The sequence below is a fragment of the Lissotriton vulgaris genome, chromosome 8 (assembly GCF_964263255.1).
Source record: "Lissotriton vulgaris chromosome 8, aLisVul1.2, whole genome shotgun sequence".
Classification (NCBI taxonomy): Eukaryota; Metazoa; Chordata; class Amphibia; order Caudata; family Salamandridae; genus Lissotriton; species Lissotriton vulgaris.
Window position 1 is genome coordinate 1397114770 of NC_141696.1, and position 20326 is coordinate 1397135095.

General features: G+C 49.5%; 1 protein-coding gene across 2 annotated transcripts in view; it reads right to left on the reverse strand.

The window, feature by feature from the left end:
* Window positions 1–20326, reverse strand: part of VPS26C (VPS26 endosomal protein sorting factor C) — a 289096-nt gene that overhangs the window by 230520 nt on the left and 38250 nt on the right. For both annotated transcript variants that reach the window (XM_086935407.1, XM_086935408.1), the window contains exon 2: window positions 4922–5065. In XM_086935407.1, the coding sequence (XP_086791533.1) occupies window positions 4922–5065 (144 nt within the window). The remainder of the gene's footprint in view (window positions 1–4921; window positions 5066–20326) is intronic.

The window sequence follows — 20326 nt, forward strand, 5'->3', positions numbered from 1 at the left end:
ATTGCACTGCAAATGCTTGTTACTTTTCCATTAGGATTGTTTGCATATCTTACCCTCGACTACACAGACACCCTTACAACACACGATAAACCCAGAGGGTTTCGTTATGACAGAAAACTTAGGACTTAGTTTTGATGACGATATAGTGGCTGAAATATTGAAACACCCTCACTTTTGATGGCCCCCCCAGCTTCGAGCAGTCATACAGTGGACTGGAACTCGTTAGCTGCCCTAAAGAAACAGGTTAAAATTGCTTTACATGGGTCAATCATGACCGAGTACCTGAAAGCCAAGATTGCCCCAAATGGCCTCCTAGTGACCCTTACACCACATTTTTTAGACAACATCATCTTTAGACGTGAATGGTCTAAGATCGCATGGAAATGCATCCGCAACTGGCTGATGTTGATCATTAACAAAGCCACTGATGATCAAGATACTGGTCGCAGAGAATGCACTAAGAGCAGGTATTAGCATACCAACGTTTAAGACCCGTCTTGCAGAATCAATAAGGAGATGAATGAACACAAATACTACCTCACACAGCAGAAAATTACCAAACTTCAGAAAGAAGTCAAAAGATTTGAAAGGGAAAAGATATATCCATACACTAGAGACGATTTCCAGGCACCGATGGGGAAAACATCATCTGATGAAGGTTCCTCCACATCAAATAGTAAGACTGGCTCTTTAGCAGCACTTAAAGTAATGACAGTTGGGGAAGTCATAAGAATTAAATAAGCAATCACCCACCTTTCCTTCTTGATTAAAGAACTTGTAGTCAATTTATACTCCTGCATCCTAACCAGAGAGGAAACTAGAGTTCTAGAGAAAGGCCTAGGATTTGTCCCTACCTACAAGGAGGACCTTTTTTGACTTCATTCTGAACTCCAGCAATTCTTTAGCAAAATTTGCCTACAGTCAAGATTAACCCCTCAGAGATTCAGGCCTACGCAACCCCTCGAGGTTTACACAGACTACAACACTGATGAATAAAGTGATCACCTTCGAGAAAGCAGTACTCCAAGATGTGAATAAAATATCCCCCTGTGCATCCCTTTTAACAACCTATCACATTGGGAACAGAACACCACACGTACTATTACGGAATCTATCATAGTAAAACATGCTGACAAGGGTGGAGCCATTGTGTTCCAAGATGCAACAACCTACGACGAAGAGTGCCTTCGTCAACTTTCCAACAGTCGATACTACTGTATGATTGACACAGACCCGACAGAAAGGTTAACAATGAAGACCAAACATTTGGTCAATTCAGCAGCGACAGAAGGATGGATATCTCAATATAAGGCTGACTTCCTGGTCAACTTCAAACCTAAAATCCCATATTTCTATACATTACTCAAGATCCACAAGGGGACCCACATGGGAAGTCTATTGGATTGGGCATCGACTCTGTTCTTGAGCCCCTGAGCAAGTTTTGCGATTACTTCCTCAGACCTACTGAAGACACCTACTTATCTGAAAAACACCACAGATGTACTCAATCTTCTACAGAACCTCACCCCGAATGACAACATCAATCTTCTAATCACATTCAATGTTGAAGCACAATACACTAACATACCACAAGATGCCACATTCAAAGTGATGGAAACGACCCTCATGGTAGAATCAGGTTTATTGTGGAATGTGCTTCTATAGCTCTCAAAGAAAACTTTTTTCAAATTTAAGGATCAACTATACCACCAAATACAGGGCTCTTCAGTGGGCAGCACATTTGTGCCAAGCTTAGCCTGTCTCTATATGGTGGTGTTCGAATGAGAACACAATCTCACGGATAGGAATCCAAAGGACCAACATCATTATATGGTGTAGGGTAATCTGTGACATTCTTATCTGGTGGCATGGGGACATGTCTACGTGCGAAGATTTATTCATGCACTTGGATCAATACCCTCAACCGGTTTCTTAAATTCACCAGCACTGTGTCGTAACATGCAGTACCATGCCTGGACCTATGGATCTCAATAGAAGCCAGGAAACGGTCAACAACAAACTACAAGAAACCGACAGACCGGAACATTCTCCTGCTCTATGACAGCCATCACCCTAAAGCCCTACGAGATAACCTTCTCGTGGGGCAATTTCTCTGCTTAAGGCAGAGCTGCAACACCCTCAAGGAATATGACACTCAGGCTAGCCACTACCCTTTCAAGATCATTAACCAAGTGTATAAAAGGGGGTGAAATAATCATTGTGAATGCCTTAATCCCTCCTGGAAACAATAATGAAGGAACCTGTCGATAATCTCACCTGTGCGACGAACGTCATGCCCCATTCCAACCAAGTTAAAAAAAATCATAAAGAAATACTGGCCTATTCTCAAAATAGGCACCTTGGACGTTGTTGACCCCTTGTTCATGTATAAACGCACAAACAATTTAAGAGATCTCCCTGTGCACACATGCCCTACTCCCCCCAAGGAGCCCAATGGACATTGTGGGGCCAACCACTGGTAATAGGTCATTAGCCGTGTGGGTCTTGTCCTGTATGTGCCTTCACATGAGCAAACAACAAGACACTTGATCTGGGAGAAACCCACCCATTGGAACAAAGGAGCCACACAAATTACAACACTAAGAACTGTATCTACCTTATTGCCTGCCCCTGCACACTTGGCTATGTTTGGATGACCACTAGGATGATCAAAACCAGGATTACTAAACATTGGAGTAATATCCACTGCAAAAAGCCAACCAAATTTCACTTTTTAGATTTGAACCACACAGCAGACACCATCATGTAGACAATACATGTGGCCAATGATAGATGGAATGCTGAATCACTATTCAACAGAGGATAACGATGGGCGTTTCATATCATGACACCCACCCCAACGGTCCTAATGATGACATACCATGGACTGAGTGCACTAGGCAATCACCAGACCATCACAGGACTTCATCTTCTCCTCTTGGAGTGTTTGTATTCTATAAACACTCTTGGATTAGTCTTGACATCATGAGCATGTCCTTTTACACTCAGTACGTCCTCATAATCTGCATATAGCTGTGCCTCACGGCATGGCACTTCTTTTTCACAAGCTACATAATGGGACTCTGTCTCATCCGGGAATGACAGAGCTAATAACTTTGATAAAAAGTAGGGCGCTAAACTCACTAGATACCTGCACATTTATCCTCTCCCGAATCCAATAAGAGAACCGAACCCTAGGACCAGCTGATCTGTCCTCCCCTAAACGACGTACAATCCAAGAAGGGCATTTTCTCTTTGCCCGCTTTTTGAACACTTGTGACCACCTGTGATTTTATTTGGAGTAACCCCGACCTAGTGATGGGAGAGCATCTCCATCTTCCTATTTTCATTTGTCCTTCTTCCTTCTTCTCTGTACCTTAATTATCTTTACCGATAATCCCTCATTATTAAAGAGATCTATACAACTTTTCCCCAAGTTAAAATCTGTTGTACCTTGTTACTTAGTAGATTTCTGTGCCCTTTTAGTTTTTAAGTCTACCACACCAGGTCTTCGGAACCATCAGCCTGCCCACTGTGGCCTTTTTACCACTTTTACGAATATGCAGTCCAACATATTCAGTATTTCACACATTTTAAGATGGCTGCCATAGTCACTCTGAGTCCGTCTGGTTTACTGCAGCTCCGCTCACAGGATCTCGGAGACATGCTCACGGTCACGTTGAGGGGGAGCGATATGGCTACAGCTGGAAATTCCGTGGTGTACTTAACTATGTTTACAACTGGCCATTTGCACCTATGGGCTAGCAGAAGGAAGGGTAGGTGACTATGATGCACACTGCGACAACCAAAGTAAGTACCGAAGATACCAAGCCGTACGTTCCACATTCTACGGACGGCCCGCATAAGATATTTTAACAGTTCTACCTTGTACTCGCTTCCATAGATTTTTCAGCACAGCCTAGATGAGGTCTTCTGCTTATGATCCAGGGTGCACAAAATCGTCCGTGGGGTAAGAACATATCCCTACCTTTACCAGGGGTCACCCACTTTATATTTTTCTTGTGTATCTGTTATACAACTGTGTCATGATAATGAACCATCATTGAAGTCACTCACCTCAATTTTCTGGATGTGTGACACTGCACCAGAGGAGTTGTGCACAGCCCTCCTAGCATGTTGTGATTCTACACAAGATGTTTTTCATGTTATTATGTACTCCCTGTAGACCACCTAGGGTACATATAATTCTCATTTTACTATACTTTCTTCTCTTCCAGGTGCAACATAGGAAACCTTCGTAGGTTTACCTTTTAGTAGGTACTTTTCTTGGCCCGTCTGCCCTACTAAGCACATTTTGGTATTCACTTGATACAGAAACTCATTCGCCCAACCCTATTCATAGTAGGGATATATGCATTACTACTCATTTGTTCCTGATTAAATGCAATGGATCCCTCCTGGATCGCCGAGGCATGAAACATGTCCTACACATGGGTGTTGAAATTATTTATTCTTCATATTTAACAAGTCAACAATTTACATGTCGTTTTTGTCCTTAAGGGGACTCCGGATTCAAATTCTTTTTGGTACTCTCTAGGTATTTTTAAACTCACTACTTCACTTATCCCACACACCCGCAATCATCATCACTGCTATTTTTATCAAACGATCTCCGCTAAACAACCCTCTTGTGGGGCATGTGGGGTATTGCAGCTCCGACCCCACGAGGAGCTAAGCCCGTTGATGAAGAATGACATACGAACGTGTGTCTGAGGGCATAACTTCCTAACAAGGAAGACCCCCTCATTACCTTCACCTGATGACCAACAACTACAGGAACAGTTACCCTATCGATATTGTTTAAAATCTGGAGCTCTGAGAACAACAAAACAAGAACATTAGGTTTACAGTCTTGTCTCCAGGCATGCAGTTGCAGAAGTCAACATGATCTTGCCCTTACCTTCACAGAATTATAGAAGGCTTCAAACACACCAACACTTTTAGCACTGAGCTGAAGGTTTACAGATCCCTCCATCGTTAAGGAAATTCCCTGGTGTTGTACAGTGTCTTTGCTCATGATAACCACCACTCCTGAAAGTATTTCCTGAAATTTAAATTTGAGAAAATTTAATTGGACAACAAATTTCAATTTCAGATTTAGAGCTATCCACGGCAAATATATTCAAATGTGGTTTAGTTTGTTTGTATTTTCACTATGTATTCAATAAAAATAAACATGAAAGTACATTAATATTCATTTTGGTCAGTGTACCTAAGAAAACAAGTTACTTACTTTAGTTCCCCAGTATTGGAACTTTCATAGATTCCCATGCTTTGTATCATTCCCTGTCGTCGGAATGGGAGTCTCGGTAGCAAAAATACTATAGCTGTAGGTACAAAAGACAATGGAAAAATGCCTAGGCCTCATTCCTTTTTGTAGCATACCACCCTCTTTGTATAAAGGAGACCAAACTTTGGCATCAGCCAATCAGAAGTGCCTCACCACTTAGAACCTTCCAGGAGGAACCTCAGAGCCTCAGATTTTCGTAGCTGTTGTGTACTTAGACACCATATCTGTTGTAGGCTGAGCTTTCCTCGGGGAGGTCGGTGGGCGCATGGGAATCTATGAAAGTTGTAGGAAGGTAGATACTCGACTATGGTTACCCCCAACTTTTTTGCCTGGTGTTTTGCTGGTTTTCCGACTTAGTTGGCCTGGGACCCTGCCAATCAGGACCCCACCTACTGCTCACTCTCTAAAATGGATTCCATGTACCTTAGGTACATTTCCAATTGGTACTGGGCCGCCTTATCAGACCCTGTAACTCAGGGCATAGGTGTACCCAGGGCCTACCAGGGGCTGAAGCATGTATTATGCCACCCCTGGATGGCCATCTAAATCTGACACAACTGGCTGCACGACAGCTGGGGCAAGGTGGTGTAATCACCCTTTGCTTTAGATATAGTATACCTATATCTAACCTAAAAATGGACACACAGATTCCTATCAGTCACTCCTATGGCAGGCCTTGACAATCCTGCAGGCAGAGTGCTTGGAATCGTGTGAAATGAGGCTCTGGCATGAGCTGAGCCCGTTTGCAGCTTGCGGAACCAAGTCCTAATAGCTGTTCCATGATAACGCATACCATATACTCTTAAGTGCATTATAATCCTCGCGGTTAAATGCTATCTCTGGTATTGCTTTATCAAAACATGTCGAGTAAGGGGTCATACGAATTGGAATACTAACCCCTCGCCAATTCTGGCGACGGGGTTAGCATTCCACCCTTCTAGAGGGACACGACATGTATGTAACTGTGAACCCCGGTTAAAGTTAACTGAAGTCTCAGCTCCACAAAATGGATGCTGCCACCACAGACACGAGTCTGACCTCCTGCTGCTGGGAGTCCTTCCAGCGAGGAGAGCTTGGACAAAGGGTTTCCTGTCAGGGGCAGTGCTAGCACCATCCCAGACAGGGTTTTGTGTATCCTGGGTAGGCAGGGCTTTACAGGAAGGTGACTGCAAGTGGCACCCCGGTGCTCACTACGCATCTGCCGGCTAGAACCAGTTCCAGGGGCACACCAGCCCCTGGCCTGGGGAAAGTCTGGCATGGGAGAGGGGTGTAACCACCCCCCTTCCTGGTCCCACCCCTAGGGCAGAACCTAGTCGCGTACCCACCCCTTTCTTTAGGATAAAGGCAGGAGCGGGGACCCTTCCAAATTAGATCATCTTTGAATCAAGAAACTACTTTCTACGAAAGGAACTCTCGACTTCTTCTCAAGATTTCTCCCTTGTGGCTAAGGAGTAGTCACCCTGCATCCGCAGGCACCATCTAAGAACTCTGCGGTTTGCTGCACGTCCTTCCTCAGGAATCCGACCGACCAGCACGACGAGACCCGGCTTCCCTGGCACCTCTGACCTCTACCTACCTCTACAGCTAAGCTGAGAACCGTAGGTGCGACGAGACCTCGAGGGACCGGCCATCATCAGAACTGCACGACTTCTATCCAGCACGACCGCCGAGGGATCCTCTGGTGAGTGCTTTGGGGTCCGAAAAGCCCCGACCCTGAGCAGCTCCAGCACCGAAGTCCAGCCTACCAGCATCTCCACGATCTGCGTGGGGCCCTTCTGCTTTTTGCTGCTCACCGCGTTGTTTGCCTACTAGCCCGCTGGCTTGTGGCCTTCTTAACGACGCCCGACCAGATCACTGCTGCTAGTCTGGTTGCTCCAGACTGGCCCTTGCTCCCTTCCAAAAGAGGAGCACCCCGGACCCTCCTCGTCCACCCCAGGCGCCATTTTAGGTCCACCGCGTGGGCTTGAATTTGCCAAGACTTGTTGCCCCAATCCTGGGTCCAGCGACGTCGACAGCATCATCCATCGTGGGACAGCTCGCACCTCCATCCTGTTCGCCAACAACGCCTCCTGGTCCGTGAGACTGCAGAGCCCAGCGTCGCCCACTCACCTAGTCGAGGTGACTACCATCCGGTGCCCTCCTGGTGCCACCTGACTACTGGCTAGTAGTCACGAACTTGGTCCCCTCTGCTTTCAGGTGTCATCCATCTTCGATCCAGGCTTAGATCACTCGAACTATCTTCACTGGTCACCTACCAGCAACTTCTTTCTTCAGGCTCCTGGTTCGTCTACGAGGATTCCCGACGTCTTTTGAGACCTATGCAGCTGCAGCCCCTGGGCTAGGTAACTTCGGCATTTCGGTGCCCCAGCATAATCTCACTATCCAAGGGTCAGGATCCACTGTCGTTTTCGATCTACCTTATCGGGTTCGCCCGAGAACACTAACTTTGTCTTTACTAGCTCCCATAGACTTTGTCCCGCATCCCACGTGAGAGTGCACACTCTGCACCCGAGTCCCCTAGGCCTCCTACTAGTAATCTGAAGGTTCAGTAACGTAGTCCTAGAGATTCCAAAGCCAATTAGTACAGTACTTACCTGCTAGTAATTTCGCATTCCACTTCCATAGTATATGGGTTTTCGTGCCCCTCGGGCATTTGTGTAAATTGTGCAACTTAAAGTATTTTCGTAAAAGTTTTGTTGTGTGCTTAGTACCCTGTCCTCATAACGAGTACAGGGCTGTTGGGATCTAAATAAATACACTGTTTATTTTCATAACACTTGTGTGGTGTCCTTTCACTTGGTGTTCAAGGGGTATATGTGATGGTATAACAGCTGGCTTAACACGCCCTCTAGAGTTTAGCCCGAAGACTGCTCGTATCCATGCTACTAGGATAGCTGGTCTATAAGGTTGACTTACAATCAATCACCATAAGGGTTGTTTGGACTGATACAAAGTGCTCACTAGAATAGTGAACATTATATATCAGACCAACTTCTCACATTGGTGAGCAGCGGTTGGGATTTGAGCTTGCTGTTGTTTTACCACACGTATCCTAAGAATATCTTGTGAAAGATCACATAAGTACTTCAGGTACATATAACTTAGCTTAGAATACTCTGAGTTCTACTGAACCAGCGGTTGTAGCTCCTCAAGGCTTCGCACACCTTGGCTACAACTCTTAGCAAGGGATCAGTAGGCAAACAAATAGTGTAGGTAGGTGCATCACTTACACCACACTAGAAGCATGTCTAACCTCGGAGAGTCTTCAGAGACCCCTCTCGTGGTTGTGGACCCTCCACAGGTCCCTTCCAGATATGCTGCACTTAGCTTCCAGGAGATGAGACAAGGGTGTACCTCCAGGAAACTAAGACAGGGTTCAAACCCTACCATTCCTTTTCTGATTGGTCTCTTAGAGACTTATGATGCTAGGAGGGCTGCTAACACAGATCCTTCTCATCCAGAAGGGAATATGCCCACCTTACAGGGTCCCTTTGATAACCATGACCATCCCCTCCAGGAGGCAGATGATGCTGAGGATGAGGATGAGGATGAGTTGTCAGGGGATGAGGCAGACAAGGGACAGGTAGAAGTCAGGAGACACACCAGGTCCAACTTAACATTGGGAATGGACGAGTTAGGTCTCTATCCAGAGGCTCTAACAGATCCATTCAAACCAATGGCTCTCAGGCCTCTTCTCACAGAGGGATGACATCCCCTCAGAGGAGAGTGTATGAAGCTAAAGTGAGGGAAGTCAATCTGAGGATTGAAAGGGAAGAACTTGCCCTGGCCAAAGAGAGACTTGACTTTGCTAGAGAGCAAGAATTGAGTGGGACAAACCCCACTGGTGGCAGCATTCCCCCAAGGGGATACTAGGCACCTGAGTAAGATAGTGCCCCCCTTTAAGCAAGGGGATGACATCCACAAATGGATGACTGCTTTGGAGAGGGCTTGCACTGTACAGTGTGTCCCCCAGAGTCAGTGGGCAGCTATCTTGTGGCTCTCCTTTGAAGGCAAAGGTAGAGATAAGCTCCTCACTACTAGAGCTGAGGATGCTAACAATTACCAAGTCCTGAAGAATACACTGGTTGACGGGTTTGGTTTAACCACTGAACAGTACAGGTTGATGTTCAGAGATACCCAGAAAACTCAGTCTCAGGATTGGACCGACTTTGTTGATTGTGCCACTAAGGCTTTTGAAGGCTGGCTACTGGGAAGTAAGGTTACTGATTTTAAAGGATTGTACAATCTAATTATGAGGGAGCAAATCTTAAGTAATTGTCAGAACCAGTTATTACACCAGCACCTGGTAGACTCTGATCTGACCTCTCCACAAGAATTGGGTAAGAGGGCAGACAAATGGGTCAGAACCAGGGTCAGGCCTAAGAACCAGGGTGGTGACCAAAAGAAGGAATCTCAAGAGAAGGGTGGGAATAAATCTTCTGATCAAACCACAAGGCCCCAAAATTCCTCTAAAAAGGGTGGGTCCCAAACTTCTCCCAAAACCCAAAAGAAACCTTATTGCCATACCTGCAAACAGGTAGGGCATTACAAAAGTGACAACAGTTGTCCCAAGGCCAACAACAATAAGGAGAACATTCCCCCAAATAAAGCTTCCCAGCCTCCTGTTACTACTAGTAGTAATCCCCCAGGTGGTGGGAGTGCCCCCAAGAATCTGGGTGCATTTTCTTTGGGAGTGCCTGGGGACTCTGGCCTAACCAGGTCCCCTGACTTAGATACTCTTGTCTGTGAGACTGGCATGGGGTTTGCCAACTTCACAGCCTGTCCCAACACTTTGGGCAGGTACAGACAGGAGCCCCTCATCAATGGTTCAAACGTTGAGTCCTACAGAGACACAGGGGCTAGCATCACCATGGTGGCTGAGAGCCTAGTCCCCTCAAGGCAACTTATACCTGGTGCCACATACCAGGTAGTGAACATTGATGGAGTGCAGAGAGATCATCCCATAGCAGTGGTGTAGGAAGGGGGAGTCTCTAGTTGGCGCAGTGCAGCACTAGCGACAAGCAGGGACTCTCCTTTCCTCGTCAGGGCTGAGGGTTACCTTCCAGACAACCTCTGCTTACCCTCTAGGTAGTGTGGCTTAAGCAGTCTTAGGCTAATCTTTGGGGCACATAGGGTTAAACATTTGCAATATTACACCGTCACAACCAACCCACCACACAATGACACCAAACTGTATTTGTAAAAATATATATTCTTTATATAGATTTCAAGCAGGCTTGTAAATACAGTTATCAAACTTTCAATAGCGGTTCCAGGTTACTTAGTTTCAAGTTGCCACAGTTCTTCCTTAGCAATAAGCAATCTTTTGGGCCTTCTGCCTAGGTTCGGCAAGGTTCAGTGTCTTGTAGCGCCTCAATGCGCGTTCCACTGTCTCCGCTCGCTTCAGAGAGGAGATCGGGCCCGGCCGGCCAAAGCTCACGCTTCCCGCGTGGACCTCGAGGACCAGGAGCAGTGCGAGCCTCGGTTTCAGAGGCGGCTCGCGTTGGGAGCAGATAGCGCGGTGCGAGCTCGGGTTGCAGGACGCTCGCACCGTGAGGACAAGAGCACAGTACCTTTCAAATTCTTGTGGAGCGGGCGGCTTCAAGGGGAGCTGTCCCACGTCGCGTTGCTTTTCCGGGGTCGATGCGCGCTGCGGCTCTCAGCCGGGCAGGTCACGGGTCACCCGGGGCGGCGGTGCTTGGCGGCGGCAGGGTCCTTCCTTTGTCGTTCGCTCCCTCCCTGGAGGCGGCGGCTGTGTGGTGGCGGCAAGTGGCAGTACGGTCCCCAAGTGCAGGACGTACCCAGCCAAAGTGCCGGTTGCAGCTGTGCGCTCACAGCTGAGCTGTCGGGCAGGATGCCGACCAGAGGGGGGTTATCACAGGGCGGCTGTCCGTCTTTGCAGGTGGACTGACGGCTCGAGGCACAGTCAGTTCGGGCGCTTGGACCGGACGGGTCCTCCTTTACGTTGCTCTCGGGCTCCCGGTGCAGCGGCAGTCACGGTGCTCGGGCCAGCGGCGGCTGGGCCTCACGTTGCTCTTGCTGCTGCCTTGGGCCCCGGTCACGGTGCTTGGGGGGATAACGATGCCCTGGATAAGCAGCACACACAGTCGCTTTCTTCAGGGTGTAGCGCCCACTGGTCCTGGGGCGCTGGTCAGGGGGCAAGTTCAGCAGCAAGCCCTGGAGATCTTTCAGCAGAGTTTGGCACAAAGTTCAATAAAAGCAAAAGTCTCTTGGTAGTCTTTTCTTTCCTCTCCTTCTGCAGCAAGGCACCAGACACAGGCCAGAGACAGCACTCCTCCTTGTCCTTCCAGGTCCTTCTCTTCGGGCAGAGTTTCTTCTGTAGCACAAACAGGATCTAATTTACAAGGAGCAGGGCTCCTACTTTTATACCCAGTTTCTTTTGTTCTTACAGGCCAGGGGGGCCTTTGCATAACTGTTCTCAGTCCCTGAGCACTTGTGGTGGGTACTTCTGCTTCTGCATTCAGTGTGAGGGCAGGCACATCAGCCGCTCTCCAGGGGGGCGGAGCCGGCATTGTGAAGACAGGGGCAGCCTGAGCACTTTGTTGACAAGCTTCGGTCCTTCCTGGTCCAGGTGCAGGCTGAGTCATCAGTCGCTCCCCAGGAGGGTGGAGCCAGCATTGTGGAGGCAGAGCACAGCCTGATGCATCGTTCAGGGGAAACTCCCACCACCCACTAAGGTGTCATCCTGCCATTCACCATCTGTCGACACCCAGCCCTGTCACTCACACACCCAGACAGTCAGATACACACAAGAGCAGAGGCGGGCTGAAATGGTTAGACAAGCAAACGCTAACTTTCTAAAAGTAGCATTTGCAAACCCAGGATATTAAAATAAACTTTACTAAAAGAAATATTTTATTATTCTGAGTTCAGGCATACTAAACATGACTCTCTACCATGTTCCCTGAGCCTGCTGGGATTATAGAGTGTAATAATTCCAGCAGCCCATTCTGGCCTAAAGGGAGCAGGTAGCCTTACAATAGTGAAAAACGAGTTGGGTTGCAATTCACTACTAGGACATGCCACACACATCAGGGCTTGTCCTACCTTACACTTACAATGCACCCTGCCCTCGGGCCTACCATAGGGGTGACTAATATGAAGTTAAGGGAAGGTTTAGGGGCTGGCAAGTGGGTGCACTTGCCCAGCCAGCATGACAGTACCAGACTGCAAGCAGGTTCTGCAATGGCAGACCCTAGACACATTTTAAGGCTGCTTCTGTGGGTGGCGCAACCAGCGCTGCAGGCCCACTAGCAGTATTGGCATTTACAAGCCCTGGCACTCCTGGTGCACTTTACTAGGGACTAACAGTAAATCCAATGAACCAATCATGGACATCAATCACATGTACAATTTTCAGTAGGGAGCACTTGCACTGCGGCACAGGTTGGCCGTGGCGCAGTGCCCTGAGTAGCGGAAAACCCGCAAAACATCGGAGGCACACCAGCAAAAAGTGGAAGGGAAACTCACGCCAAGGTGCCAGGTCTAACAAGTGGTAAATCTCAGCTGGGGAGGTGTCACTGGTCACAAGAGAGTGGCAGTGTCACCAAACTTGCCTGTAGATTGCCTACTGGGGAATGATTTGGAGACCTCAGCCTGGGCTGAGGTAGAGCAAGAAATCCATTTGAAAATGATAAACCTCGGAGGAGCCTAGCCCGCGACCATGATGGCCGCCTGATCCCTCGGCTCCGCCGACCCTTCCGTCCATCTCCCGAAACGCCGAATATCCTGCTCATCATCCTGCCCACTTGTCGGCGTCCTGGATCCGCGAGGCGCTCCTGTGTCCAGCGGTGTTCTTTCCGGCGCGATCCTGGTGGCAGAGACGGCGAGGAGTCCCGATCTCTGCTACAGTGTTGCAGCGCTGCGGCCGGGTCTTTGTTCTCCGGAGGCTGCCGTTCCTCGTTGTAGCCACAGCCGACATTGTAGCAGGACGGGGTCGGCTGACTGAAATCTTTTACCGCATTGCTTTTCCAGCTGCAGCGTGCCGCCCTGTCCTGCACGCCTTGGCGCCGGACTCGGTTTCTCACCGTGATCGACAGGCTTCGCCCTCTCCTCAGCCAGTGGACGGCCCCGGACATCTTCTTGTCTTCCAGAACTGCGCCGGGAGCCATTTTGATCTGGGCGCTCGGCGGCCATTTGGCGTGCTCCTAGTGGACAGTGCTGCACTGACGCCGGGGACTGAGCGACGGGCACCGTCTTGCTGCTGTGCTCCCGGAGCGGCAACATTTGGGGGCCGGCTACTGGTGGGCGGCTGAGGTGATGGCCGAAGGCGTCCAGTCTCGGGGGTTGCGACGTGATCCCGAGCCCGGGGTGCGTGGGACGGCAGCTCCCTCTCCTCCTGCGGTATCCCTCAGCCTCGCGGATGTTATGCTTGCCCTGACAGACCTCCGTGGAGCTATGCGTGCCATGGTCCTGAACCTGCAATGCCAACCGGATATCTCTGTTAATGCAGAACCCTTGGATGGACATATTGCGCCCTCTGTGCTGTGCACCTCGCCACACCCGGTGCTTGTCTGTGACTGCCAACCTGCTCAGACGGACTTGATGGTGTTGGATGAGAGTGATGTCGCTGCTGCCGAGCTATCCAGTACTGTTGCAGGAGTGTGTGGAGATCTCGGTCCTTGGCGGACACTGGGGACTTGTGTCTGGGCGCCTTGCCTCACGACTGCTTCGGGGCTTCCTCGCGGGTCCCACCGGTCCATCCTGGAGTTGCAACTGCCGTTTTTGCTGGCTGCCCTTCACGCATTGCGGTTGTGCGTAGCCAATTTCTGGATGGGCATTCACCGTCTGGCTCTGTGGCGGTGTGACTTTGGTGGCTGGCATCGTGTGCTGCAGTGGACCTCACCTTCGCTTTCTTCGTCAACGATGGCTGTTTTAGATCTGGACTCCGTCGACTTGCTGGATCGCAGGGGACAAGGATAAGGATGTTTCTCTCTTTTGGCTGTATCCGGTTGTGTGCTTCGCTGGGACTGTAACGGACATTTTGGGAGTTAAATGTTGGTCAGGTATTGGGTCGGGGTCCGGGGACGGGTGGCCGAGGGTAACAACGCTGATTGTTTTGAACGTCCATTTGGCCCTCCTCCGGTCTTATGTGTTTTCTTTTCCTTCTTCTCTTGCTTCTGAATTTCGGGTACTCTTGGGACGACAGACACACTGCTTAGGGGGGGGGTAGGCCGTAGCCTTCGCATGCGTGTAGGGTGGGGGGTATTTTTCTTCGATCGTTCAGTTACTATGGGCCTTATTTTTTCTTCTTCTTCTACTCCTCTTTCTTCTTCTTATTTCCTTGGGTCAAGGGGTGGATTGGCACGATGTGGGTAGTGGCTGGGGTGTATATAATGTTTGATCGCTTTCTCTCCTGTTTTATTTGCCACCAGCCTCATGTTTAAATTGATAATGCTTGATGATGCTCCTGCAAATTGCTGCCCATTTCGGTCCTGGTACGGATTGTTTGGACTCTAATCCTTTTTGACTCCTATTACTTTGGACCTTTTACAAATTTTTTAAATTAAACCTTCACTTCTCCTACCTCTCGGCGGCGCATCTCGTTACAGTGTAACTTGGACTAATCGTGTTCTGCTCGATATGCTGCTGAGTCGCTCAATTGCTTGCTGATGTGCTTCAAACGATTTCGAGGCCGGCCGGTGGGTTGTAGGCCCGTATTTGTTTGCTTATAATGTCTAATAAAGGTTTTCCAAAAATTAAAAAAAAAAAAAAGAAAATGGTAAACCTCCATGGGGTAGTGGGGCAGTGATAGCCACAGCCCCAGTCCAAGATGTCCTCCCTGAACAGGTCAGGAGGGCTGTGCCAGTCACAGCCCTATCCCAGAAAGATGCCTTTCCTGAACAGGTTGGCAAGGCTACGATGGTCACAGCCCAAATCCAAACTGAGTCCCTTCCTGAAAAGGTTGGTGGAGTTGTGATGGCCACAGCTTAAACTCAGACAGATAATAGTGTTGTGAAGCCTGAAACAATGGATCACTCCACTCAAACTGAGAGCATTGAGAAGGAAGAAAAGTCTTCCCCCTCCCAGACACTAGGTGAGAGCCAGCCTCCTCAGGGAACTGACTCTACCCCTGGTGAAGGAGCTGCCCCAGAGGTCGCCAGGCCTAGCCTGGCAGAGCCCCTGATGGCAGTGGACCATTCCCAGGTGCGACCCAGTCTGGAGCAGGTAACCTGCCCCTCTCTACCCTGCCTCCATCAGCCCAGGGCTGTAGAGGTCAGGAAGGCCAGTGGTGGACCCCAAAGGGCCCCCTGTCCAAAAATCCCCAATCAGCAGATTAGGATCACTGAAGCTAGTAGTCCTAGCCAAGTGAAAATAAAACAAACTCCTTAGGGATCCCACTTAAACTTAGTTAGGGAACTCCCACAGCTTGACACTGCTGGGCCCAGCCAAACCTGGGGCCTAAAAACCCCAAACCTGACCTGTCCCTCCAGTAAGCCAAACAGAGGGACTCAGCCTCCAGCTTTAGGTAGCCAGAGGTTGACCCTGAGAGCTCATAGCAACTCAGTACTGGAAAGAAAGGCACATATGGTGGATAGTGATTGGAGGAAGCTGAGCCCAACAGTAGTGGAGTCTCACTTCAATACTCCATTCCCACACCAGCCTTTTTCTTTGCCAAAGCACACCACAGGTAGTGATTCCCTATGGTGGAGACCCTCAGATGCCCTTAGGGTGAGGGGTTGCTTAGTGGACCATGATACAGGGGGTAGCCATGCCAGTGCATGTACCACCTCATATGGCCACTCAGGCAATATAGGCTTACCTGGTCAAGGATAGCCTTATCTCCTTTCGTTTGGGGGTGGGAGGGGTTGTGTAGGAAGGTAGATACCGGACTATGGTTACCCCCAACCTTTTTGCCTGGTGTTTTGCTGGTTTTCTGACTTAGTTGGCCTGGGACCCTGCCAATCAGGACCCCAGGCCTACTGCTCACTCTCTAAAATGGATTCCATGTACCTTAGGTACATTTCCAATTGGTACTGGGCCGCCTTATCAGACCCTGTAACTCAGGGCATAGGTGTACCCAGGGCCTACCAGGGGCTGAAGCATGTATTATGCCACCCCTGGATGGCCATCTAAATCTGACACAACTGGCTGCACGACAGCTGGGGCAAGGTGGTGTAATCACCCTTTGCTTTAGATATAGTATACCTATATCTAACCCTAAAAATGGACACACAGATTCCTATCAGTCACTCCTATGGCAGGCCTTGACAATCCTGAAGGCAGAGTGCTTGGAATCGTGTGAAATGAGGCTCTGGCATGAGCTGAGCCCGTTTGCAGCTTGCGGAACCAAGTCCTAATAGCTGTTCCATGATAACGCATACCATATACTCTTAAGTGCATTATAATCCTCGCGGTTAAATGCTATCTCTGGTATTGCTTTATCAAAACATGTCGAGTAAGGCGTCATACGAATTGGAATACTAAGCCCTCGCCAATTCTGGCGACGGGGTTAGCATTCCACCCTTCTAGAGGGACACGACATGTATGTAACTGTGAACCCCGGTTAAAGTTAACTGAAGCCTCAGCTCCACAAAATGGATGCTGCCACCACAGACACGAGTCTGACCTCCTGCTGTTGGGAGTCCTTCCAGCGAGGAGAGCTTGGACAAAGGGTTTCCTGTCAGGGGCGGTGCTAGCACCATCCCAGACAGGGTTTTGTGTATCCTGGGTAGGCAGGGCTTTACAGGAAGGTGACTGCAAGTGGCACCCCGGTGCTCACTACGCATCTGCCGGCTAGAACCAGTTCCAGGGGCACACCAGCCCCTGGCCTGGGGAAAGTCCGGCATGGGAGAGGGGTGTAACCACCCCCCTTCCTGGTCCCACCTCTGCGGTTTGCTGCACGTCCTTCCTCAGGAATCCGACCGACCAGCACGACGAGACCCGGCTTCCCTGGCACCTCTGACCTCTACCTACCTCTACAGCTAAGCTGAGAACCGTAGGTGCGACGAGACCTCGAGGGACCGGCCATCATCAGAACTGCACGACTTCTATCCAGCACGACCGCCGAGGGATCCTCTGGTGAGTGCTTTGGGGTCCGAGAAGCCCCGACCCTGAGCAGCTCCAGCACCGAAGTCCAGCCTCCCAGCATCTCCACGATCTGCGTGGGGCCCTTCTGCTTTTTGCTGCTCACCGCGTTGTTTGGCTACTAGCCCGCTGGCTTGTGGCCTTCTTAACGACGCCCGACCACATCGCCGGAAGCATGGAAACAGGCAGTCGTTACCCCCCTGCTTAAGAAGCCTTCGCTGGACCCTACTATCCCGGCGCATTTTAGGCCCATCTCCCTCCTGCCCTATCCGATAAAAATTTTGGAGAAGGTGGTCAGTAGATCCTGGTCAGGTTATCTGGAAGATAACTGTCTTTTGGATAAGGACCAATTTGGCTTCCGCCCAGGCCACGGAACAGAAACTGCATTGGCAACCATGCTGGACACCCTTCGAATGCGAGCCGACAATGGCAACTCCTCAGTCTTGGTGCTGTTGGACATGTCGGCCGCATTCGATACGGTCAGCCATGCAGTTCTGCTAAGCAGGCTGGAAAAACTGGGCGTGAAGGGCAAAGCCCTGAGGTGGATACAATCCTACATGACAGGTAGACAACAGGTGGTAACCCTAGCACCCTTTTCATCGCCCAAGTCCCTGGTCAGTCATGGAGTACCTCAGGGCTCCTCGATCAGCCCTATTCTTTTTAATCTTTATCTGTAGCCCCTGATCCCCATGATCAAATCCTTCGGCATAGATCTGATAAACTACGCCGATGACACACAATTGGTGTTCTCCTTAGAAGGAAGACAGGCGGTGACCATGGAGACCTTCCAGAACTGCATGAACAAGGTGTCCAGGTGGTTGACAATAAACTCCCTTCAATTTAATGAGGGGAAGACAGAGGTTGTCTACTGTTCATCAGCCAAGCTGAGTCAACAACCCTCCCATGAGATTAGGCTCGCGCCGGGAGCAGAACCTTGCATCCCAGTTAAGACCGTGCGCAATCTAGGGGTACTGTTTGATGCGGATCTCCAAATTACCTCTCAGACCAATAAAACCATCAGTGTCTGTTATGGATTGTTGAAGGCACTCAGACAGATTCTGCCCCTCCTGCTTGACGAATCTAGACCACTAGTAGTTAGGAGTGTGATTCTGGCCAGACTGGACTATTGTAACTCTTTATATCTAGGGGCCCCCCTATATATCCTACAGGGGCTCCAGAGGGTCCAGTCTATAGCGGCCAAGCTGGCACTCAAAAGACCTCGCAGTTCTTCCACTACGTCGGCGCTAAGAGATCTACACTGGTTGCCAATCGGGAGTAGAGTTGCCTTCAAGTCCCTATGTATCGTGTACAGAGCCTTGCACAACACAGGACCTATCCCTCTACAGGAAAGGCTCTCCTGGTATAGTCCTTCCAGGTCCCTGCGCTCTGCTAGCCAGAGTCTGGCAGCTACTACCAGGATCAGGAGAACGAGGATGGGAGGCAGAGCGTTCTGTACCTCTGCCTCTAGGCTGTGGAACGAGCTTCCCCAGAACATCAGACAGATCGACACCCTACTGGGTTTCAGAAAGAGCCTGAAAACCTGGCTGTTCGCCAAAGTATAATCCCCCTGACTATTTAATAGCTCTGGCGGCCGGTCTATATGTCATGACAGCTAGTGTATTGTTTACCATCTGATTACCATCTGACTACTTCCTGTTTGGGCGCCAGAATACCCGTAGGGTGACAGTTGCGCGTTACAAATAACTAAATACAATACAATACAATACATCACTGCTGCTAGTCTGGTTGCTCCAGACTGGCCCTTGCTCCCTTCCAAAAGAGGAGCACCCCGGACCCTCCTGGTCCACCCCAGACGCCATTTTAGGTCCACCGCGTGGGCTTGAATTTGCCAAGACTTGTTGCCCCAATCCTGGGTCCAGCGACGTCGACAGCATCATCCATCGTGGGACAGCTCGCACCTCCATCCTGGTCGCCGACAACGCCTCCTTGTCCGTGAGACTGCAGAGCCCAGCATCGCCCACTCACCTAGTCGAGGTGACTACCATCCGGTGCCCTCCTGGTGCCCCCTGACTACTGGCTAGTAGTCACGAACTTGGTCCCCTCGGCTTTCAGGTGTCATCCATCTTCGATCCAGGCTTGGATCACTCGAACAATCTTCACTGGTCGCCTGCCAGCAACTTCTTTCTTCAGGCTCCTGGTTCGTCAAAGAGGATTCCCGACGTCTTTTCAGACCTATGCAGCTGCAGCCCCTGGGCTAGGTAACTTCGGCATTTCGGTGCCCCAGCATAGCCTCACTATCCAAGGGTCCAGATCCACTTTCGTTTTCGATCTACCTAGTCGGGTTCGCCAGAGAACACTAACTTTGCTTTTACTAGCCTCCATAGACTTTGTCCCGCGTCCCGCATCCCGCGTGAGAGTGCACACTCTGCACCCGAGTCCCCTAGGCCTCCTACTAGTAATCTGAAGGTTCAGTAACGTAGTCCTAGCGATTCCAAAGCCTATTAGTACAGTACTTACCTGCTAGTAATTTCGCATTCCACTTTTAGAGTATATGGTTTTTCGTGCCCCTCGGGCATTTGTGTAAATTGTGCAACTTAAAGTATTTTCGTAAGAGTTTTGTTGTGTGCTTAGTACCCTGTCCTCATAAAGAGTACAGGGCTGTTGTGATCTAAATAAATACACTGTTTATTTTCATAACACTTGTGTGGTGTCCTTTCACTTGGTGTTCAAGGGGTATATGTGATGGTATAACAGCTGGCTTAACACGCCCTCTAGAGTTTAGCCCGAAGACTGCTCGTATCCATGCTACTAGGATAGCTGGTCTATAAGGTTGACTTACAACCAATCATCAATAAGGGTTGTTTGGACTGATACAAAGTGCTCACTAGAATAGTGAACATTATATATCAGGCCAACTTCTCACATTGGTGAGCAGTGGTTGGGATTTGAGCTTGCTGTTGTTTTACCACACGTATCCTAAGAATATCTTGTGAAAGATCACATAAG